The 25,173-nt window shown below is 40.6% G+C and overlaps 1 protein-coding gene across 1 annotated transcript in view; it reads right to left on the bottom strand.

Moving 5' to 3' along the window:
* TSPAN5 (tetraspanin 5) overlaps positions 1-25,173 on the bottom strand; it is a 344,242-nt gene that overhangs the window by 37,868 nt on the left and 281,201 nt on the right. Inside the window, exon 4 of the mRNA XM_053703453.1 lies at positions 15,074-15,244. Coding sequence (XP_053559428.1) covers positions 15,074-15,244 — 171 coding nt within the window. The remainder of the gene's footprint in view (positions 1-15,073; positions 15,245-25,173) is intronic.

Here is a 25,173-nt window from a genome sequence, read left to right as displayed (position 1 = left end):
TCTCTCACTCTACCTGCTACATCTTTGCAAGCCCCCAAAAAACTGCTACCTCACAGGAATTTAAATGACTTGGATCTCACAGACTTTTCCACTCAACTGAGTCCTCTGCTCTCTGACATTTCATCCCTCTCTTGTCCAACCCTCGTGACTCTACAGTATAATTTGGCACTAAAATCAACACTTGACAAAACTGCACCCTCCACTCTTCGATGTACGTCAATCACTCAACGGCAACCGTGGCACACTAAACAGACCAGATATATTCAGCGATGCTCATGGGCCGCTGAACGGCAGTGGAGGAAATCATTTCATTTCATCCCTCTCTTGTCCAACCCTCGTGACTCTACAGTATAATTTGGCACTAAAATCAACACTTGACAAAACTGCACCCTCCACTCTTCGATGTACGTCAATCACTCAACGGCAACCGTGGCACACTAAACAGACCAGATATATTCAGCGATGCTCATGGGCCGCTGAACGGCAGTGGAGGAAATCACGCACCTTTGCTGATTTCCAACATTATAAATTCACCCTTAAGTCCTACAACTCTGCGCTCAGCCTGGCAAAACAAGTCTATTTCTCCTCCCTCGTGTCATCTCACGCATCCAACCCCAGAAAACTGTTCTCAACCTTTAACTCCCTTCTACGTCCGCCTGCCCCCCCACCCACTACCAACCTCACTGCTCAAATTATTGCTGATCACTTCAAAAATAAAATTGACACCATTAGAAAAGAGATCTGCACCTCGCACCCCGCAAACCCAGCAATCCTACCCAACCCTTCTATTAACAAAAATCTATGCTATTTCCCTCCTGTAACAGAGGAAGAAGTCTCTGCACTCCTATCCTCGGCTCACCTCACAACCTGCCCACTTGACCCTATTCCTTCACAACTTATTCCCCCTCTCTTTGCTTCACTAACCCCTACCCTAACTCATCTCTTTAACCAATCCCTCACTGCTGGCACATTTCCTGACACATTCAAGCATGCGTCAATCATACCAATCCTAAAAAAGCCCTCGCTTGACCCCTCCACGCCTTCTAACTATCGACCGGTCTACTTACTTCCCTTTGCTTCAAAATTATTGGAACGACTAGTCTATAATCGGCTAGCTCAATTTCTCACAACTAACTCCTTACTTGATCCACTACAATCTGGTTTCCGCCCTAAACACTCAACAGAAACCGCTCTTGCTAAAGTAACAAATGACCTGTTATCAGACAAAGCAAAAGGCCATTACTCATTACTAATTCTTCTTGACCTGTCCGCAGCTTTTGACACAGTTGACCATCCTCTCCTCTTAAAAATACTACATTAATTTGGCATCCGAGACACAGCCCTCTCCTGGTTTGCATCATATCTTTCAAACCGCTCGTTTTCAGTTTCCTTTAACAACATATCTTGTGATCCTATGCCTCTCTCAGTTGGAGTACCGCAAGGCTCTGTCTTGGGTCCCTTGCTTTTCTCTCTTTATACATCCTGCCTTGGAAAACTTATAGCCTCCTTTGGATTCCAGTACCACCTATATGCTGATGATACCCAAATCTATCTTTCCTCTCCTGATATCTCTCCCTCTTTTCTCAACCAGATTTCAGACTGCCTCTCTGCAATTTTCTCTTGGATGTCTTCACACTACCTCCAACTCAATCTGTCCAAAACTGAGCTGCTTCTTATTCGTGACATCCGACACCTGACATTTCTCTGATGGTTGGAGACTCTATTCCCAACACCTCACCCCAGGTCCGCTGCCTTGGGGTCACACTAGACTCAGAACTCACATTCAACCCACATATAGAAACGCTTACCAAATCCTGCCGTTCACACCTACGCAACATTTCCAGAATTCGTCCCTTCCTTACTCAAAATACTACAAAAATACTTATTCATTCCCTCATCCTGTCACGCATTGATTATTGCAATCTACTCTTAAATGGCCTTCCAAAACACCGCCTCTCCTCCCTCCAATCTATTATGAATGCTTCTGCTAGACTCATCCACCTAAGTCGACGATCTACATCAGCTGCTCTGCTCTGCCAGTCTCTACACTGGCTCCCCATACACTCCAGAATACAATTTAAAGTATTAGCCCTAACCTACAAAGCCCTCAACAGTCTAACTCCCAACTATATTTCCTCTCTCATCGTGAAATACTCCCCATCCCGTCCTCTTCGATCAACCTCTGACCTACGTCTCTACACTCCTGTTATCTCTACATCCCACTCCCGCCTCCAAGACTTTGCACGTGCTGCTCCTGTCCTCTGGAACTCTCTACCCCACTCCATCAGACTGTCTCCAACCTTGTATAGCTTCAGAAGATCCTTGAAAACCCACCTATTCAGAGAGGCTTACCATCTCTCCTCCATCCCGCATCCCAACCAAGCTAATACATGTACATGAACTGCCTGACACACTGCTGCAAATACAACCGATGTAACAAGCTACCCCAACCTTATGTCTCTGCACCCTAAACCTATAGACTGTGAGCTCTCCGGAGCAGGGCCCTCTTCCTCCTGTGCTAGATTTGTTTAGTCTTGTTATGTTTTGTATTGTATCACAAATCTTTGTCATTGCATACCCCTATCATTGTACCCAGCGCTACGGAATTTGGCGGCGCTATACAAATAAATTATAATAATAATAATAACATAGTAACATAGTAGATGAGGTTGAAAAAAGACTGAAGTCCATCGAGTTCAACCTATACAAATCTAAAGTATATACAAAAAGCTCCAGTTAAGCTTAAATAATCCCACTAAAAGGTGACCCATTTAATACTAGCAATCATATCCATGAATTTTGTTTATAGACAGAAATGTATCCAAATAATTTTTAAATGTATCTAGGGTATTGGCATTCACTACCTCCTTTGGTAATGAGTTCCAAAATTTTATTGCTCTTACAGTGAAAAAACGTTTCTGTTGCAGGAGATTAAATCTCCTTTCCTCCAACCTCAAATTGTGACCTCTGGTCACAAACAATTTTCTTGGAATAAACAGCGCTCCTGCGATCTCTGTATATGGGCCTTGAATATATTTATATAAAGTAATCATGTCACCTCTTAAGCACCTTTTTTCTAAAGAAAACAGACCCAGTTTGGCTAGCCTCTCCTCATAGGTTAAATTCTCCAAACCCCTTATTAGCTTTGTGGCCCTTCTCTGAACTTTTTCTAGTTCTGCGATATCTTTTTTTGAGATCGGTCCCCAGAACTGCACTCCATACTCAAGGTGAGGTCTTACCAGGGCTTTATATAGTTACAGAATTATGATTTCCTTCCTTGAGTCAATGCCTCTTTTAATACATGCTAGTATCTTATTAGCCTTTGAAGCTGCTGCCCTGCATTGTGCACCCATCTTTAGCTTGTTATCTATTACTACTCCCAAATCCCTTTCCTCCTGTGTTTGGCTAAGTCTTGTCCCATTTAAATAATACGTTGCCTGCTTATTTTTACTTCCAAAATGTAGAACCTTGCATTTTCCCGTATTAAATCTCATTTTCCATTTACCTGCCCATACTTCTAATTTTTGCAGGTCCCTTCGTAACGAAAGTTTATCCTGCTCTGACCTAATTTCCTTACTTAACTTAGTATCATCTGCAAAAATAGAGATGTCGCTATTTAATCCTAGCTCCAAGTCATTTATAAAAATATTAAAAAGAATAGGGCCCAGCACTGATCCCTGAGGTACTCCACTGATTACCTTTGTCCAATCTGAGTATGATCCATTTACTACTACTCGTTGCTCCCTATCTTTTATCCAGTTATTTATCCACAAACTAACATTTTCAGCTATTCCCAGTCCCTTAATTTTGTGCATTAATCTCTCATGTGGCACTGTATCAAACGCCTTTGCAAAATCTAAGTATATCACATCAACTGATTCCCCTTTATCTATATTTTTACTTATTTCCTCATAGAATCTAATTAGATTAGTTTGACATGATCTATTTCTTATAAAACCATGCTGATTAGAACTCATAATCTTGTTTACACGAATATGCTCATCAATATAATCTTTTATAATGCCTTCAAATATCTTCCCCACTATTGATGTCAGACTAACTGGTCTATAGCTTCCTGGATCATCCCTATTTCCCTTTTTGAAGAGTGGCACCACATCAGCTTTACACTAATCCTTGGGTACCATGCTTGAGGATATTGAGTCTTGAAAAATTAAGAGTAGAGGTTTGTCTATAACAGTGCTAAGTTCCCTCAACACCCTTGGGTGTATTCCATCTGGGCTTGGAGTTTTATTTACCTTAATATTATCCAATTTGTTCCTGATATCCTCTATACATAACCCAATTAATGGTATGGGCTGACATGTTCTATTTTGTTCCAAAGTATCATCCAATGGTTCCTCTCTTGTGTATACTGAAGAAAAAAACTGGTTAAGTATCTCAGCCTTCTCCCTGTCACTGTTAATCATGCTACCCTCCCCGCATTTTAATGTACCTATATTGTCTTTCTTAGATTTTTTGCTATTTATGTACTTAAAGAATCTTTTAGGGTTAGATTTAGAATTTATCTTTACATTTTAGGGTCCTAGCTAAACATGAGGAGCAAAATTGCATAGGTAAAACAATTTGGGCCTCTAAACATAATAAACATTTATCACATGAAGCAGACTCCTGTTCAGTGTCCATAGCGCAGGTATTATCCCAAAAGAAAACAAAACAAAGGCATTTTCAGTCACTTTAAAAAGAACTGTTTTCACAGAAACTGTCTTTTTTTTTTTTTTTAAAGAACTTCAAAGGGTAGTAACGCTAATATGCTTAACAAAAAATAAACAAAAATAACACCTCTACACCTCAGTCAGACTGAGGTGCCCTACCGTCACCGTTAGTAGCAGAAATAAGGACAAAGCTCCTATGAAATCTCCCACAGGCGTTAAGTCAAAGGCTTAAAGGGACACTGAACCCAAATTTTTTCTTTTGTGATTCAGATAGAGCATGCAATTTTAAGCAACTTTATAATTTACTCCTATTATCATTTTTTCTTTGTTCTCTTTATTTGAAAAAGAAGGCATCTAAGCTTTTTTTTGGTTCAGACTCTGGACAGCACTTTTTTTATTGGTGGATTAATTTATCCACCAATCAGCAAGAACAACCCAGGTTGTTCAGCAAAAATGGGCCGGCATCTAAACTTACATTCGTGCATTTCAAATAAAGATATCAAGAGAATGAAGAAAATAAATTAGAAAGTTGCTTAAATTGTCATGCTCTATCTGAATCACAAAAGAAAAAATTTGGGTTCAGTGTCCCTTTAAATACCTCCCCCACTTCCCTCATCCCCCAGTCATTCTGCCGAGGGAACAAGGAACAGTAGGAGAAATATCAGGGTATAAATGGTGCCAGAAGTTGAATTAAATTTAGGCCCGCCCATCGGAGATCCGGACGGGAGCCGTGGACTATCCTCCCCTCGATGGAAATTAAATTATCAGGTAAGCATAATTTATGTTTTCCATCTAAAGGGGAGGAGAGTCCATGGCTTCATTCATTACTGTTGGAAACATATAACCAAGCTCTAGAGGACACTGAATGAAACCGGGAGTGAAAAGGCGGACACTAATCTGAGGGCACCACAGCCTGCAAAACCTCTCTCACAAAAACAGCTTCCGCAGAAGCAAAAATGTCAAATTTGTAAAACTTTGTATAAGTGTGTAAGGAGGACCAGGTCCAAATTTGCTCCATGGAGGCCTCATTCTTGAAGGCCCAAGACGAAGCCACAGCTCTAGTTGAATGAGCCGTGATCCTCTGAGGAGGGTTATGTCCCGCTGTCTCATAGGCCAAGCGAATCAATCTCCTCAACTAAAAGGACAAAGAAGTAGAAGAGGCTTTCTGCCCCTTGCGCTTCCCTGAATACACTACAAAAAGAGATGTAGACTGTCTGAAATCCTTCGTAGCCTGAAGATAAAACTTCAGGGAACGAACCACATCCAGATTATGAAGCAACCTCTCCTTAGAAGAAGAAGGGTTGGGACACAAAGAAGGAACCACTATTTCCTGATTGATGTTGCGGTTAAACACCACCTTGAGAAGAAACCCGAAAACAAGGGCGAAGCACAGCCTTATCCGCATGAAAAAACAGATAAGGAGGCTCTCATTGTAAGGCAGCCAGTTCCAATACTCTGCATGCCGATGCAATGGCCAACAGGAAGAGAACCTTCCAGGACAGAATCTTAATGTCAATGGAATGCATAGGCTCAAATGGAACCTTCTGCAATACCTTAAGGACCAAATTTAACCTCCATGGGGGAGCAGACTGTCTAAAGACAGGCCTGATTCTAGACAGAGCCTGAACAAAAGATTGGATATCAGGGAGCTCCGCGAGCCTCCTATGCAGCAAGATTGATAATGAAATCTGTCCCTTTAAGGAACTGGCGGCAAGATCCTTCTCCAAACCGTCTTGGAGAAAGGACAGAATCCTGGATACCTTCACCTTATGCCAAGGATATCTATGCTCCTCACACCAGGACAAGTAAGCCCTCCACACCTTATGGTAGATGCAACGAGTGACTGGCTTCCTTGCCTGAATTAGAGTATCAATCACACTTTTAGAAAAGCCTCTCTTGGCCAAGACTAGGTGCTCAATCTCCACACAGTCAGCCTCAGAGAATTGAGATTTTGATGTTGAAAAGGGCCCTGTTCCAGCAGATCCCTGCGACAGGGTGACCTCCACTGCGGAGAGGATGACATCCCCACCAAATCCGCAAACCACATCCTCCGCGACCACGATGGAGCAATCAGAATGGCGTAGCCCGCTCCTTTTTGATGAGTGCCACTACACGAGATAGAAGTGGTAACGGTGGAAAAATGCTGCTAAGGCATCTATTAGTCTTGCTGGGGATCCCTGGACCACGACCCGTATTGGGATAGCTTGCAATTGAGTCTGGACGCCATGAGATCTATCTCCAGCGTTCCCCACCTGAGACAAATCTCTGTAAACACTTCGGGGTGAAGAGACCATTCCCCCGGATGGAAGGATTGCCTGCTGAGAAAGTCTGCTTCCCAGTTGTCCATACCTGGAATGTGAATCGCTGAGAGCAAACAGCTGTGGGACTCCGCCCACTCCAATATCTGAGACATCTCCCTCATGGCTAGGGAGCTCCTCGTACCCCCCTGATGGTTGATCTAAGCCACCGAGGTTATGTTGTCGGTCTGGAATCTGATGAGGCTGAACACCCCAGAGGAGGCCATGCCTTCAGAGCATTGTAGATTGCTCGGAGTTCCAGAATATTTATTGGGAGTAGAGACTTTTGCCGGGACCATTTTCCTTGTACCATCCTGGCACCCCAAACAGCTCCCCATCCTGCCAGACTTGTGTATGTGGTCACAATATCCCAGGATGGTCTCAAGAAGGATGTCCCCATGTACAGTTGCTCCGGACAGATCCACCAAGAAAGGGAAATCCGAGTCCGAGCATCCATGGATATTTGCTGTGATAGATCTGAATGATCGCCGTTCCACTGTCTCATCATGCACAATTGAAGAGGTCTGAGATGGAAAGCGTCCTTCAAGTCTATAGTTGTCATGAACTGTCCCTCTTGAACTAGGGGCAGAAAAGATCTGATTGTTTCCATTTTGAATGATGGAACACTCAGAAACTTGTTTAAACACTTTAGGTCCAGAATCGGGCAGAACATGCCCTCCTTCTTTGGAACCACAAAAAGATTTGAATAGTAACCTAGACCCCTCGTACTGGTACGATAACACCTAGAGAGGAGAGATTCCTCACACATTCTAGAAAGGCTTCTCTCTTTTCCGGTCTTGAAGACAGGTTTGACAGGTGGAATCTGCCCCTGGGCGGATGGGATCTGAACCCAATCCTGTAACTCTGGGCGAAAACGTCCAGAACCCAAGGATCCTGAATGTCCTGCAACCAGGCTTCTGAGAAAAGAGATAATCTGCCCCCTACTTGGTCCGGAGACTGGTCGGGGGCTGCCCCTTCATGACGATTTTGTCTCGGCGGGCTTCTTGTTCTGCTTAGACTTGTCCCAAGAATGAGTCGGTTTCCAAGTTCTCTTGGACTGGTCTGTTTTAACGGCGGGCTGCTGGCGCTGGGCCTTGTCCCCAAAAGGGACGAAAAGTAGATCCTTTAGGCTTACCCTTCATATTCTGCGGTAGGAAAGCTCCCTTGCCTCCCGTAACCGTAGATATTATTGAATCCAATCCTGGACCAAACAGAATCTTTCCTTGAAAAGGCAGGGACAACAGCCTCGACTTAGAGGTTATGTCCACAGACCAAGATTTTAGCCAGAGAGCCCTGCGAGCTAAAACAAAAAAACCTGACACCTTAGCGTTCAGGCAAATAATTTGTATATTGGCAACACATATGAAAGAATTGGCGAGCTTCAGCGTCTTAATCTTATCCTGTATCTCGTCGACAGAAGTCTCCCCCTCGACCATTTCATACAGGGATTCACAGCAATATGTCGCAGCTCTGGCCGCTGACGGCTGAAAAACAAACCCTGTGTTTTTTTATCCATAAGCTCTTTAAATGAAAAACTATCCTCAAGGGGAATAATTGTCCGCTTTGCAAGCGTGGAGATAGCACCATCCACCTTAGGGACAGTACCCCACAGCTCAAGCTGAAAGTCCAGGAACATTTTCCTAAACATGTTTTCCAACATTTTATCCATAAGCTCTTTAAATGACAAACTATCCTCAAGGGGAATAGTTGTCCGCTTTGCAAGCGTGGAGATAGCACCATCCACCATAGGGACAGTACCCCACAGCTCAAGCTGAGAGTCCAAAACGGGGAACAGATTCTTAAAGGAAGAAGGGGAAAAGGAAAAACCTAATCGCTCCCATTCATTCTTAATAATATTCGCCATCTTAACAGGAACCGGGAAGGCCTGAGGCAGCACCCTGTCCTCATATACCTTATCAAGCTTAGGAATCACAGGTTCTTCTGGAAGTTTCGGTTCTGGAACTTCCATAGTTGCAAGAACTTGTTTCAGCAAAAAGTGCAAATTTTCAATCCTAAACCTAAAGTCGGGCTCCTCCGCAGCCGGAGGTTTAGATGACACGGACTCCGACCCAGAAGGGGCCTCCTCTGAAGAGTCGGAGTAGGCCTCATCATAGTATAACGCCTCGTATATATCCACAGGCATAGACAACCCCTGGGCCAGGCCACCATGATACGCCCTACGCTTGCGCTTAGCAGAACATGGTAAGGCATGGATCACTTTCGATCCTGCCATTTGCTGTTGATCCGCAAAATCTGATGGCCAACGAATTTCTCGCACAGGAGTAATGGTTGGACCTTGGGGTACTGCATGTGCAATTGGAGATGGATGCAGGGAACGTACCTCACAGGACGGAAAACCCTCAGAGGTGGATGGCTCAGTAGTACTAGACATCCGTTTGCTTTTAGATGTTGTAACTTTATTAAGGCATGTGGAACATAGTTGAGCAGGCTAATCTACGAGAACCTCCTCACAATAAACACAGGAATGAGATGTTGTTAAAGAGGGAGAACCCTCCAATGCATCAGAGTCCTCCATAGCTCATGCTGTTATTACGGACTAGATTAACTTAATAATTAGGCACCTTTATACCTCCAATGGCCGGGGCACTCACCACCTCCTATGACCCGGACTACAGAAACCTTTCCATCTCCTGCGCCGCTGATCAACAGAGAAAGAGAGATGGCCACACCCGGGCACATGGAATGCCTGACAAGACTACCCCTGCCTAAGGAGAAAACATGCCAAAAAATGGCAGCACAATACTCCCATAAGTCACCTGAAAGTTCCACACATCGCCAGACCCTTATTTTGCACATAACGCAGCAATTACACAATAAACAATATCATGTATAAACCCCCCTGTTCAATAATCCATGTTATCATTTATGTAATAAAAAATGAAACGATCTTAAAAATATTGCTAGCATTAAACAAGGAAACTTGAGAGTCACCTCACCTACTGAGATATGTCGGATAATGCATGAATATTTCCTAAAGTTATATTCGGTAGGCCCATGTAATGAGGAGGCAAAAGAGCAATTTTGGAAGCAAGTGTCTCTACCACAAATTACATTAGAGGGGCGTACAGAATTGAACCGACATATAACGGCAGAAGAAATTCTAAAAGCTATAGATAAGGCCAAATCAAACAAAGCTCCTGGGCCGGATCAAGTGCCTATTGAATTTTATAAAATTCTTAAAAATGATATTGGCGATACACTGACTTATATAATCAATATTATATAAAAAACTCCTTAGAATCTACACTTTTTTGTGCCTCTACAGTTATTTTATTACATAAAAAAGATAAAGATCCGGAAAATCCTAATGCGTATCGGCCAATATCGTTGTTAAACAACGACTATAAAATTCTTACAGCTATAATTGCAGAAAGGTTGAAAAACAGTATTAACAACTTGATCCATTGTGATCAATCAGGTTTTATGCCGGGTAGAAGCATATCAAAGAATATACGAAAAGTCCTCCTAGTTTTAAACCATTATTGGAATAAAAGTAAGTCTTCATCAAGTAAAGTAGATCTAGCCCTTCTGACCTTAGATGCTGAAAAAGCATTTGATGCAATAGTATGGGATCACCTATTTACTGCGCTATCGCGTTTTGGCATAACTGGTAATTGTCTTAACTTTATGAAACTAATATATAAGGCTCCTTGCTCCACCCTTTACATAAACGGACATTTCTCACCAAAAATTATCTTAACGAAAGGGACTAGACAAGGTTACCCACTGTCGCCATTACTGTTTAATCTTTCAATAGAACCGTTAGCGATAAGATTAAGACAAGTATTAGATGGAATTAATTTGGGAGACGGCAAGGTAATTTTGTCTTTATATGCTGATGACATTATACTTTTTTTGTCCCGAACAGCTCATAGTATTCCGAGATTATTAGATATAGTAAATGAATTTGGCACTTTTTCAGGATATAAAGTAAACTACTCTAAATCTGAAATATTATGGATTAATCGCCCCAAAGGTTATCTTTTTCATCATCCGTTTCGTGAAGTTGAGTACATTAAATACTTAGGGTTATACCTGAGTTTAAATCCATCTCAGTGGTACACGTTAAATCATGTTAAGTTTTTCCAAGAAAGTAAAATCTTGCTAGAAAAATGGAGACCGTTACCTATGTCAGTGTCTGCTAGAATTATGGTGCTAAAAATTTTCTTATTCCCACGTTTATTATATATGCTCCAAAATTTGCCAATCTTTATTACAAATGCAGATTTGAAGAGATATGAGAAGGATTGTAAAATCTTTATTTGGGGTAAAAAGAGATCTAGACTGGCAAAAAGTACCTTATATCTAGACAAAGAATTTGGAGGGTTTGGCCTCCAAAATCTTAAAATATACAACCAGGTTACAATGTTAAAGGTGGCAATTGACTGGATAACGGAAAAGGAACATTGTTCATTTTTAGATCTTGAGAACAGCTTAATAAAACCTTTTACACTGAAGGCGATTTTACATACTCCCATAGAGAGGTTACCAGCATTATTATTGAACATTAAGACTATTAGTAATATTGTTAGAGTCTGGCAAAAATTCTGTTCTGATCTTAAGATAAATTATAGGTTCTCTAGATTTTTACCTATATTGGGGCACCCAGAGTTTGCCCCAGGGCTAAGCTTTGGCATTTTTCATTTGTGGAAAGTGAGGGGTATAGAGAACCTTGAACAACTAATTGATAAAGACCTGGGTATCCTGAAATCTTTCACACAATTACAAGATGAATTTGAGTTACCTAGGCAACATTTTTTTGCTTATCTCCAGATCAGGCAATTTCATAAATATTTAACTCATGCAGCACAGGGTAATTCTCAGATGGAGATAATAGAATCAGGTCTACAGATTTTTCGGATGGGCTTCCATTCAATTTCAATATGGTACAAAATGAGAATGAAAACATTTGGTAATTCGCATCTAGAAGAGCTTACCCTCAAGTGGCAAAAAATCTTTCCTGATATATTAGTTCAAGATATTAAACAGAGCGTGACATTGGTTGGAAATAAGTTTATTCCATGGAAAGAATCACATAGTTATTTGATAAGTCTAGCATACATTACTCCCTCCCGGCTAGTTAAATGGGATAAGAGGTCTAGCGGGAATTGTTTTCACTGTTATGCTCCTGCAGCGTATATACTTCATTGTCTATGGTTTTGTCCAAAGATACATCAATTATGGGAAAAAATTGCCTTCTGGTTGAACAGATTACTGAGACATCCTGTGATATTTTCACCCAAGAGTATCTGTTTCTTTCTCTTCCCTACAAACTTTGCTAAAGAAGAATTTTCTCTGATTACCACAGCAATACAAATTGCAAGGAATTTAATATTACGATATTGGAAAGCAAAAAAATATCCTAGTATATCTGAGTTTGGGGAAAAAATGACTACACAATTAATTATAGAGCAAATTAATCTAGAGTTAACTAATGAAAATCAAGTTAGATTTTTATATAATAAATGGATTGGATTTATTAGATTATAACCGGCTGAGTTACAAGCTGATATTTTGAGACCTTTTCGCAAAGCTGGACTTTGTACTCTGGAACTGGAATAGGTTACCAGTTAGAGTATATTATCCCTCTCGGGTGCAGTGAGATCATGTAGGTATTGTCTCTTGGGTCTGGGGTGTTTTCTTTCTTTTTTTTTTTTTTTTTGTTTGTTTGTTTGTTATTGGTAGGTTTAAAAAAAACAAAAAACAAAACTCCCAATTAAGACATGAAAGAAAGCTGGCATTTGATTACAGTTGATAGATTTACGGAACTAGATAGTTTTTTTCTCTCTTTTTCTTTTGAGAACTGTTACTCACATGTAAGATAATTGAATTATAAGGGTACTCTTACATGGAATATGTGTACTAACTTTGGCTGATATATGTATGCATCATCTAAGTTGTTTTATTTTCTTTTTCTGTAACCCTGTGATAAACATGTCTAATTGGTTTGTAAATAAAGATTATAAAAAAAATAAAAAATGAAACGATCTTACCAGAATCTATGCCGTGGAACAGGGACACGGCCCTTCAAGTGTGACAGGTTAGTAGCCTCACTCCTGACATGGACTTGAGTGAAAAAGCAGGCAGCAAAACTCGTCAACGCTGATTGCTTGTGGAGCTGTTAATATGAGTCAGGATGGTTTCGCAGAAAGACTCTCCCTGCATCTCTGGACTCTAACTTTTGCCCAGGCTCTCACTGAGAGGCTGACAGGACTACTTAAAACTCCAGTCCCAATGCGAAGAGTACTACCCTCCATAAGAGACTACTCCGATCTTCGGCACTTCTCTGCCGTCCTCCTGTGACGAAAGGCAAAGAATGACTGGGGGATGAGGGAAGTGGGGGAGGTATTTAAGCATTTGTCTGGGGTATCTTTGCCTCCTTCTGGTGGCCAGGTTCATAATTCCCAACAGTAATGAATGAAGCCGTGGACTCTCCTCCCCTTTAGATGGAAACAAAGCAAGGACCACCTCACCACTTTCTAACTGCTTAAAAGCCACTACTACTCTTACTCGAGAGATTGATGTGGACACAGCTAAACCCAAATCCTTGCTTGCAGGGAAGAGTACCCAAAAAAAGGAAAAAATATCCTCAGACACCAAAATCACATCCTCCATTGACAGAGGCAAAGAGAATGACTGGGTGTTATGGGTAAGGGAAGTGACACTTAACAGCTCTGCTGGGGAGCTCTGTGCCTCCTCCTGCTGGCCAGGAGTGAATATCCCACTAGTATTTGGAATGACATAGTTGACTCTCCATGTCTTAGGAAAGAAAATTACATGCCCTATCTGAATCATGAAAGTTTAATTTGGACTTTACTGTCCCTTTAACGGCAAAGGGCTCCAATGCACTTATATATGTCTAGATAGTGTTCATATGAGTGTAACTGTACTGTGTAATGTATTTTTGATGTGGCTTGTGATACTTTTTTGTTTCGCAAAACAGTTAACCAGAGCTCTGAGGACGCACTAACCCGGCACACGTTAACTTTAATTGTGCTCAAGTGATCGCATTTACTTTCAACTTGTAATACCAGCGAACAACACTACGCGCACAAACACCCGCGATAAACCCGTTAGGGTTAGCGCTCAACTCTTAATTTGTTCCAAATTAGGTTCTAAATAACTTGGACTATACCAAATATTTTTTTTTTTAATAACGCAAAAATGAAACTCATTATTCATCAAAACATTTCCTTTTGCACAACTATCCTAAGCATTTTTATTAAATAGCAGTCACATAGCAAACTGCAGAGATTTTTTAAAAAGAGGGAGGGACAAAAAACAGCTTTTCTATATATTAGCAAATCAAACTCACACTGAGACAGGATGTACTTTTGTGTAAAATTTGTCAGTGTGATCTACTTATGCATGTACCAAACAAACCTGTATCTGAATTTGCACACAAAACTGATGTTTGTTTAACATAGGGGAAAATATTCTTGTGTTATAGTCAGATTATGATAATCACTTCATATTATGAGAGTACTAATGAAAGGTACACTTTGCAAACAACAATATTGCAGAGATTATTTAATCTAACCATCTAGGAGAACTGAAAAGCACAAACCATTTTACATTTACATCTGATTATTATTAACATTTAAAGTTATGCTTAAAAGGTATGTTGTACTCAAAAATGTTACGTCATCCCTATGGGTGAACCAAATTTAAACTCATTGAACTGTTTTATTTGCCTGCACAAACCTTAATCAAAAGTTTATTAAAATGAATTGTATAACTGGATATAGATACAATGAACATGTGACATGTGACACTGAGAAATATTAGGAAGTGCTTATAAACCAATGAGCATCAGCAGGAAGCACCGATTAGCCAATGAAACTAGTAGAATTATACAACTGATACTATTGTATTAGTTTCAATTTAAATTCAATCAATTTTTTACTCAAATAATAAAATAAATCCAGGACTTTTAAAAGCTGTTATAGCATATGGATGATAGAAATATTTTTAGTACAACATCCCTTTAAAGTATTTCTTCACCTATAGAGAAAACTATAGAACACACACATAAGAAACAAAAACAGCACAATTATATTACAAATTTTAATAAATACATACATATTCCTGTGTGAAGTCAATGAGGTTCTGGAGGTCAATGTCATCTCTATATGCTCTAATATTATTGTTAATAAAGAATTTCAGCTGGTCTTTTATCCAGTCTTTGAAGACAAATGCCAGAACTCCAGTTGTCAGTTCCAGGAAAAAAATTATTCCCAGGAACACAGAAAACTGTAAAGGAAATCAAATTGTTACATAAAAATAATGTCCATATAAGAATTTAGAAATTATAAAATAAAAACATATAAACAAATAAAACATGCTGACAAAATTAGTAAAGTAACCATAAAATTATAATTTTTCTACAAAGAACTTTTACATTACATGAACTCTTTTTTATTTCTTCAACCCACCAAATGTGATTCTTTTGCCTCATTATTTATTCTGACATTCCAACCTCATATTTGTTCAACATCTGAAGTTCTAAGGAAGAACACTTTTTAATGTTCATATATCATAACAATGACATGGAAAATCAGTCACTTCCTGTTGGTTTTACCTTCAATATAAACAGATTTTACTTAAACCTTTTTAACATTAATAATATTTTAGTATGTTTAACAGATAGTCTTTCATATACATTCTAGAACAATTTTGAAGTAATATATCCCTTTAAATTCTATGCCCATATTTTTTTTATTGTAGCCAACATCCTCATATCCTAATTAAATAATACCAAATCCACAGAATGAGTATAGCAGCTAGTAATCATACAAGCAGATGGCAGCTAAACATCCAACCAACCGTCACACGTGTACAGCCACCAAGTCTTGCAATCCACAAACATGGCGAGGGGGTGCTGTCAATCATCCAAATAGGATCTGATCAGGATGACTAAAATCTGCCACACTTTAGGTGGCGGAGAAGTAAAGTAGCAGTGGTTTTAAAACACTGGGCCTTCGAAGCTGCTCTTTCAGCTTGTTAAGTGGAGCCCGTAGAGAGGGCAGATATTTACACAGAAACAGTCACATAATCTAGTTGGCACATTTAAATCCAGTGACTTTAACTAAGTCAACGAAATGTCAAGACCCAAGAGATCATGGTTTACCTGCAGGAAGTGCATATTGTATGCATTTAGCTGCTTTATTAGACTATATGTATACAGGGCAGAAACTGATTTTAGTAATGCATTTTACACAAGTAAACACAATAGACAAAATCTAATGCTATATTTGTTGTGATAGGACTCAAACTTCTAGATGCCAGTCTTTTTAAACCTTTCCATGCAGGTTTACACTGCTTTTACTTATCAGTTAGTTATCATCGAAATGCCTCACCAACAGTATTCCAAATCAGAAAACACCTTTTTTCTACCTATTTTTGAACAGGGCCACCCTTTGAATTTGCGGGGCCCTTGGCAAGACATTTGCAAAGCACCCTTATTCACCTACCCCTGTATGCTTACCCCTGTATGGCCCAATCTTGCCCCAACATTCAGCGTTACCTATATTATGAAGAACACTAAATAGTACACCCCCTGACACCATAAACACTTCTTTATAAACCAAATACAGACATTGCACCTTCTCATAACCTCTTCACTTATGACATTGCAGGGCACCCAAAGTGCAGGACCCTTGGAAGGTGCCCCTCTCATTTTAAAGGTTAGGCCTGTTTTTAAAATATTATTTTGTTCCCCTTTAGAAAACTTCATTTTTGCATGATGCATCCTGGTTATTTACATTACTTTTTTTCTTAGTAGAGCTACCAATCATAAAGAGGTAGACACAGTGGCGTATTTAAGTTTTGTGCTGCCCTACACACTCAAAATTATGTCCCATTATTTAAACAGTCTCCAAACAGCTGATATGGCTCTCAACCTGACTACATCTGGGAGGCAGGGTGCTGCACTGTAAATCATTTTCTGCATACGCCAAACTTTTGTAGGCCTGCAGATTTGGGGAAGATGGGGGGGCAGCACTTTTTGACATCACTTACTGGGTTGGTGGTGACAAGCAGCACAGAGAGTGCTTTCCCAAGGAGTTCCATGGACTTGAACTATGTAGCGATATCACAGAGTCTGTGATTGGTTAGCAGACTCTCTGACAGCGCCTCGTAATTCAAGCCCTCTGTCCCTAGAACTCCTGGAGAAATCTCTGGTGCTGCCCGTCTCCGCCAACCCAGTAAGTGATGTTAAAAAGTGCGCCCCATCTTACCCCAAATCTGCCACCCTAGGCAAAGGCCTTGTTGGCCTGGGCCATAATACAGCCCTGGGTAGTCAATGCTACTTAAAGGTTGTCCTAGATCAGTCATTTTCAACATTTTTTTTGGCACACTTTTTCACATTAAAAAATCCTGCGGCACACCACCATCCCAAAATTTTACAAAATCACACATTGTAGCCTAATACAGCATATATATATATATATATATATATATATATATATATATATATATATATATACATACACACACGTACTGTACTGTGCTGTCATGCCATGCCTCCTGCAAACTATACGTGACATATTGACATTCATTCACAAACAATCATAATGATTGTCTGTGAATGAATGTCAATATGTCATTGTTGTAAATGATGCCTGCCTGTCTGCCCGATGAGCCTGTCACATCAAAACAAGCAAAATTTTAAAAATATGTCACACTGTTGTCAGTCTGCCATGGCACACCTGAGGCACACTGGTTGAAAAACACTGTCCTAGATAAGCATTTTAGTTACAAATATTAACAATATCACCTTAAAAGGACACACAAGTCAAAATAAATTCTTGTGATTCAGAAAGAGCATGCCGTTTTAAGACACTTTCCAATTTACTTCCATTATATTATGTTCTTCTGGGTAATATACTACTGAGCATGTGCACAAGCTCACAGGGTATACGTATACTAATCTGTGATTGGCTGATGTCTGTTGCATGGTACAGTGGGCCGGAAAATAGGGGGAAAAAATCAGAGTGGGTGTTATTGCATTGTCTTTTTATGCTACACTTGTTAATTATGCAATTCTACTGTTATGAGTGGTCCTTTAAATAGTGCTTACAGGAAAATAAAAAGTCAAAGTTAAACTGTCATGATTCTGATTGAGCATACAATTTTAAATGACTTTCTAATTAACTTATTATGTACATTATTTTGTTCTCTTTGTATTCTTTGTTGAAAAGCATACCTAGGTAGGCTCAGGAGTAGCAATGCACTACTGGGAGCTAGCTTCTGATTGGTAGCTTGTCACTGGTTCACCTACTGTGTTCAGCTAACTCCCAGTAGTGTATTGCTGCTCTTTCAACAAAGATAACAAGAGACTGAAGCAAATTTAAAAAAAGAAGCTGAACTGACAGCACCCCTGGCCACACCCTTGCAGCTGCTTTTCTTTATGTGAGTGGCGAGCAGTTATGCCAGCCCCAACGTGACTGACTGCTTGTTCCAAACTTCAGTTGAGCAGCTCACTCAGAGACTAAGCAGGTGCAGTGTCACAAAACTGCAGAATGAAGCACCTATTGTATTTAATTGCCACCATATATTTTATTGCTGTCAAACTTTTGCTAACACTGTCCCTTTAAGTATGCTCAGTTTACTTTTTAACAATCATTTTAATGTTAAAATAGTGAACAAATCATTAAAGACATTAAACACTTTGAGATGGTAATATAAAATAATAAATCAGATACATAAAGTTACAACATGGCAGCCATTGTTTTATAGACATTCACATTTTAAACTTATTCTGTCAATATTTAAACTAATGAAACTTTAAAAACTAAATCTACATGTTATTCACAGACTAATCTTTTCTTTGAATGTATCATTCTATCTAGCATTTATTTAGTGTATAATGTCCCTTTAAGCTATGAAAAACATCAACAAATGTTATATTAATATCAGAATGTTTGTTCATGGCTGCAATCAAGCACACATTATAAAAAAAATATAATGAGAAAGTAACATGATAGGTAAGTGTGAATTATACACATTGTTTTAAATAAAGGCTTGTTTGTAGTTAAGGAAGATGCATGTGGGAGGTGGCATAGTGGAGGAGGTGTTACTGAGACCATAGAGTCTAATTGGTTATTAAATTGAGGTTCCAGGATGTGTATAGGGTTAATAATGATGGGGGATAGCATCTTCTATAATGTTATATTAGAGTGTAATAATCATTATCACAAGTCTAAAATGGAACTCTTCACTCACTAAGGCTGGTTTAGGGCAGGATAGCATAATCCTTAAAGGGAAAGTAAAACATCTTGAGAGCTTAATTTAAAAGGTTTAGTTATGCATAAAATAACTTTGCACTATACTTTCATTATTTATTTTGGCCCATATTAATGCAATTTAGCTTGGGAAAATTGTAGATTTTCTATTTCTCAGAACTTGAAGTACATACATACTACATACTTATTTCTAGGCTAACCCTACTGTATATCTTTATTTAACTGGTTTCAGTAGGTAACAACTGCAAAACAATGCAGTTGATACTAACTTGATGACTGTGGCTAGTCTAGTCTCTCCAGAAGCAAGCTTGGATGGGCTATTCCAAAAAAGACAAGCAATTGGGTGGGCTTTGGCTTTTGAAAAAACAAGTGGTGCAAACAAGATGTTAATTTACATTTAAACATGTATAGACTTAGCTATATTTTTCACAGTGTTTAGTGTCCCCATAGTGTTTAATTATGCACAATAAAGCAACTTCGTAGCAGTGGAGGCTGGTGAAGTTTTAAGTTGGTGGGGCAGAATATTCTGCCATTCCCATAACCTTAAAAAGATGTAGTTTTTTATTGTTTGAATACATTAATCATTTATTCAGTAATTGATGTTGATTTGTTTTATAATTTAGCTAAAACATAGTTGACATTAGACATGTGCCCGGGGGAAAATAGTGTCTGAAAGATTAGTTTCAGATATTTTTCACATGTTCAGTTCGGCCAAATTTTGTCCATGCAGTTATTCGGTTCGGATGAATATTGGATTCAGATTTGTTACAGTTATTTCCAACAACTTACATTATAGGATTCGAACAATTAAAAGAACCTATTTTTTTATATTAAAAGAGAATACAACTCCTGTATTTCTAAAATTCAGCATTTAGTGCCTGTCTCGCTGTCCCCAACATTAGTCATTAGTAATACTATAGCAGGGTTGGACAGGGGACCAGGGCCGGTGCTAGAATTTTTGGCCACACAGGCGAGGATACATTTTGATGCCCCCCCCCCGAGATTACATACCATCCTATTGCTAGTTATTGCTAGATATGAAAACCAAATTTTTTAGAGCATGACATTTTAAGCAACTTTCTAATTAACTTCTATTATCAATTTTTCTTTGTTATCTTGGTATCTGTATTTAAAAAGCAGGAATGTAAGTTTAGGAGCTGGCCCATTTTTGGTTCAGCACCTGGGTAGCGCTTGCTTATTGGTGGCTAAATTCAAATCAGACAGTGATAGTGCTGCATATCAAATCAGACAGTGGTAGTGCTGCATAGCAAATCAGACAGTCGTGCTGCATAGCAAATCAGACAGTGGTTGTGCTGCATAGCAAATCAGAAAGTCATTGTGCTGCATAGAAAATCAGACAGTGGTTGTGCTGCATAGCAAATCAGACAGTGGTAGTGCTGCATAACAAATCAGACAGTGGTAGTGCTGCATAAAAAAATCAGACAGTGGTAGTGCTGCATAACAAATCAGACAGTGGTAGTGCTGCATAGCAGATCAGACAGCGGTTGTGCTGCATAGAAAATCAGACAGCGGTAGTGCTGCATAACAAATCAGACAGTGGTAGTGCTGCATAACAAATCAGACAGTGGTAGTGCTGCATAACAAATCAGACAGTGGTAGTGCTGCATAGCAGATCAGACAGCGGTTGTGCTGCATAGAAAATCAGACAGTGGTAGTGCTGCATAGAAAATCAGACAGTGGTAGTGCTGCATAGCAAATCAGCCAGTGGTTGTGCTGCATAGCAAATTAGACAGTGGTAGTGCTGCATAGTAAATCAGACAGTGGTTGTGCTGCATATCAGATCAGACAGTGGTTGTGCTGCATAACAAATCAGACAGTGGTAGTGCTGCATAAAAAATCAGACAGTGGTAGTGCTGCATAGCAAATCAGACAGTGGTTGTGCTGCATAACAAATCAGACAGTGGTAGTGCTGCATAACAAATCAGACAGTGGTAGTGCTGCATAACATATCAGACAGTGGTAGTGCTGCATAACAAATCAGACAGTGGTAGTGCTGCATAGCAGATCAGACAGTGGTAGTGGTGCATAGAAAATCAGACAGTGGTAGTGCTGCATAGAAAATCAGACAGTGGTAGTGCTGCCTAGCAAATCAGACAATGGTTTTGCTGCATAGCAAATCAGACAATGGTTTTGCTGCATAGCAAATCAGACAATGGTTTTGCTGCATAGCAAATCAGACAGTGGTTGTGCTGCAAAACAATTGTATAGGATTTGTAGCACTGGGGAAATATAGAGATTTTACATTGAGAAAGTCATTCGGTTCGGACGAATATTGGATTCAGATTTGTTACAGTTATTTCCAACAACTTACATTATAGGATTTGAACAATTAAAAGAACCTATTTTTTTTATATTAAAAGAGAATACAACTCCTGTATGACTAAAATCCAGCATTTAGTGCCTGGCTCGCTGTCCCCAACATTAGTCATTAGTAATACTATAGCAGGGTTGGACAGGGGACCAAGGCTGGTGCTAGGATTTTTGGCCACACAGACGAGGATACATTTTGATGCCCCCCCCCCCCCCGGGATTACATACCATCCTATTGCTAGTTATTGTAGGAATGTAAGCTTAGGAGCTGGCCCATTTTTGGTTCAGAACCTGGGTAGAGCTTGCTTATTGGTGTCTAAATTCAAATCAGACAGTGGTAGTGCTGCATAGCAAATCAGACAGTGGTTGTGCTGCATAGCAAATCAGACAGTGGTAGTGCTGCATAGCAAATTAGACAGTGGTAGTGCTGCATAGCAAATTAGACAGTGGTAGTGCTGCATAGCAAATCAGACAGTGGTAGTGCTGCATAGCAAATCAGACAGTGGTAGTGCTGCATAGCAAATCGGACAGTGGTTGTGCTGCATAGCAAATCAGACAGTGGTTGTGCTGCATAGCAAATCAGACAGTGGTTGTGCTGCATAACTATTATATTGGATTTGTAGCACTGGGAAAAATTAGAGATTTTACATTGAGAAAGTTAATGTCCCAACAAAAGAAGGAACGTTATGGATTACTGTTGTGGGTGAAAATTCACACACACACATTTTCACACTCACTTACACTTACACACACATTTACACTTACACACACATTTACACTTACACACACACAAATGTACATATTCCTATTCATAAACACATTTAGAGAAGGGCACTAGGACAATGTTGTTACTTTAGAAGGTACAACATCCACATTTCACTCCATGATTTATTGCAGAAATAAGAACCAATGTTTTTTCCCAGCAAGCCAAACAGCTACCATATAGTAGCAGCTCTCCCCCACCCAGAAATTACACCTGGGTTCTTCACATAAATATATTAAAAAGGAAACTGTGTTATATACTATAGCTGAAGCTCCATGACATCCTACCTCTCACTTGCTTCAGTGTTCCAGTCCAGTGCCAGTCTCTCTGGTCAGGTGGGTGGGCGTGGGAGACGTGGCTCCACTCTCAGCCTTAGCAGCCTCAATTTTAAAATCATCAGCGTGGGCGTCAGTGTCACAAGAACAGTCTTGAGGCACCACTCCAGACCAGCATCCAGCACGTTTCTTTCCCTCTCACAGTCCAGAGAGAGTCGGCTCCACCGATGTCCGCCTCCAGGCTACACATCACTGACTGACTGTGCACGTGATGCACAGTCTCTCAGTCAGATAGGATAGAACACACATAGTTGAGTTACGCGCTGCCCAGTGACGATGCGCAAGTGAGTTCATCTGCCCGCCGCCTAAGCCTGCCTCTGCCTTCAGACTCACAGAGTTCACACACATGCCCTGCCTCCCCTGCTGCCCAATGCCATGTTGCAGATTTAGATAGCCATAGTACAAGCCAGCCAATAATTAGTATTGCAAGTTGCAACAGAGAGAGTACAGTAACGGTTATGTTGCCTAGTAAGTGAACTACAGTCTGACAGTGACTGACAGAGTGTTCTGCAGTGCCGTGCGTGCTGTGCGCACATAATTAATTTTTCAATATGCTGTGCCTGCTTTGCAAATGCCCGCAGCCAGGCAGATCTGGCACCCCTCTGCTGGAGGCGCCGTAAGGCCCTGCAGAGGACAATGGACAAATGAATAGTAAGACCCCCTGTACATTATTGCAAACAAAGGAGATTATTAACAAAATAATAAAACGAAAGAATGAATTGTTTTTGTCAAGCAATGATTAGTTTTTAGTTAATTTCATCCAATAATGTATTCGGCTTTACGTATATAAAATGACTCGATGAATTAGCATTAGTCCAAAGCCCTGCAGAGGACAATGGACAAATGAATAGTAAGACCCCCTGTACATTATTGCAAACAAAGGAGCTTATTAACAAAATAATAAAACTCCTTCCCCCCCATTCCTGCACCATTTTTTGGTGGCAAACCGCCTGAACGAATGAATGAATTGTTTTTTGTCAAGCAATCATTAGTTTTTAGTTTATTTCATACAATAATGTATTCGGCTTTACGTATATAAAATGACTCGATGAATTAGCATTAGTCCAAAGCCCAAATGCATCTCTCTAGTTGACATCATATTGTTACTACTATTTACTAAGATGGCTGAAGTGTTCAAAATAATAACTTCATATTAATAATAATAATAATGATATTATAAGCATTGGCTTATGTTTATAAAAACAGTTAAAACGTGGAAATGTCACCCTTCCCTGCATAAAATATACAGAGATATACAGCAGGTATAGTTGCTCCTGGAGGCGGGCAGAGCCTAGCAGGAGGGAGCTTTGACCGAGAAAGGAAGAGGCCCATGGATTGGGGGATAAGAGGGAAAGGGTGGAGCTAAGGAGGCCGATACTTAAAGGAAGGCTGAGCAGGAAAGACAGCAGTTTGCTGTAAACAACATAGTGGGAAATATCTGTAGCTGCATGTCTTTCCCGCTCAGTCTTGGGCATGTCATCTTTGGAGGATCTTCTTCAGCAGCTCAGGGAAGCTGCAGAGGACAGGGGACCTACCTGGTTGGAGTCCCAAATCCGTTCTATGTTGGAGGTTCATTCCGCGGATCTGGTGGCAGAGCAGATTGTGACGAGGCAGAAGTTGTCCAGGTGTTCCAGGCCTCCGGTTCGTCTCAGTCCTGACAGTGGGAGGCGGCAGGAGGAGCAGTGCGAGGGCCGGGAAGAAGTCGGCCCGACCGGAAGTGGCAGAGGTACCAGTGGATCACGTGGGTCAAGTGGGGATGGCTCCCGCTGAAGTGGTGAGCGTCAGGGAGCAGGACCGGATGGCCTATTCCAGACAGGCAACCAGGGGTAAAAAAGGTAGCAGTAAGGTGGTGCACGGTCCGCGTGGGCCTGACTCTGGGGAGGAGCTTCCAGAGCAGCAGGAAAAAGACGGCCCGGAGGGGCATATGGTTGATTTTGGTGGGGTGGTAGAGGATAGCGGGAGTGATGGGGAGGGTTTATGGGATACGGGGCAGGATCTTGATGTAAGTGCAGGAGTGGAGGGAGGGGATCTCTCAGGTCCGGTAGTTATTAGTAACAGGTCCTTTGAGGGGGCCCAATTTCCTGATAGAGGTGGTTTCCCTGATAGGATGTTGGTCGATGTAAAATATGGGTTGGGAGATGAGGAGAAGTTTGAGTTGGATACTGGGGAGGTGGATCTTTATTTGCATTCATCTGAGGAAGAATATATCCCCCCTTCCCCTGAGGCTAAGTGCTGGCCTGCAGTTCGTTTTGGGGGTGTAGGTGTCAGGTCCCTTTCTATGGCTAGTTCAGTAGGCCCCCAGTCTCCCCCTGGGGTGTCTGAATCTTCGAGGGTGCTTGAGGATTGTGGAGAGGGTACCTCACACAGCAGTTTTTCTTTTACAGATTCTAGTTCTGCTGGAATATGGCTGGGGGCTCAGCCTGGTCCATCCACAGAGGCAGATGGGGATGTTGGCCCGGGAAGGGGTTTTCTCTGGCCTGCACGGTTCCTGGACGGAGTCCATTCATT

The sequence above is a fragment of the Bombina bombina genome, chromosome 2, assembly GCF_027579735.1.
Source record: "Bombina bombina isolate aBomBom1 chromosome 2, aBomBom1.pri, whole genome shotgun sequence".
Taxonomy (NCBI): Eukaryota; Metazoa; Chordata; class Amphibia; order Anura; family Bombinatoridae; genus Bombina; species Bombina bombina.
Note: the sequence above shows the minus strand (reverse complement) of the source record. Positions and strands in the feature narration are given on the sequence as shown.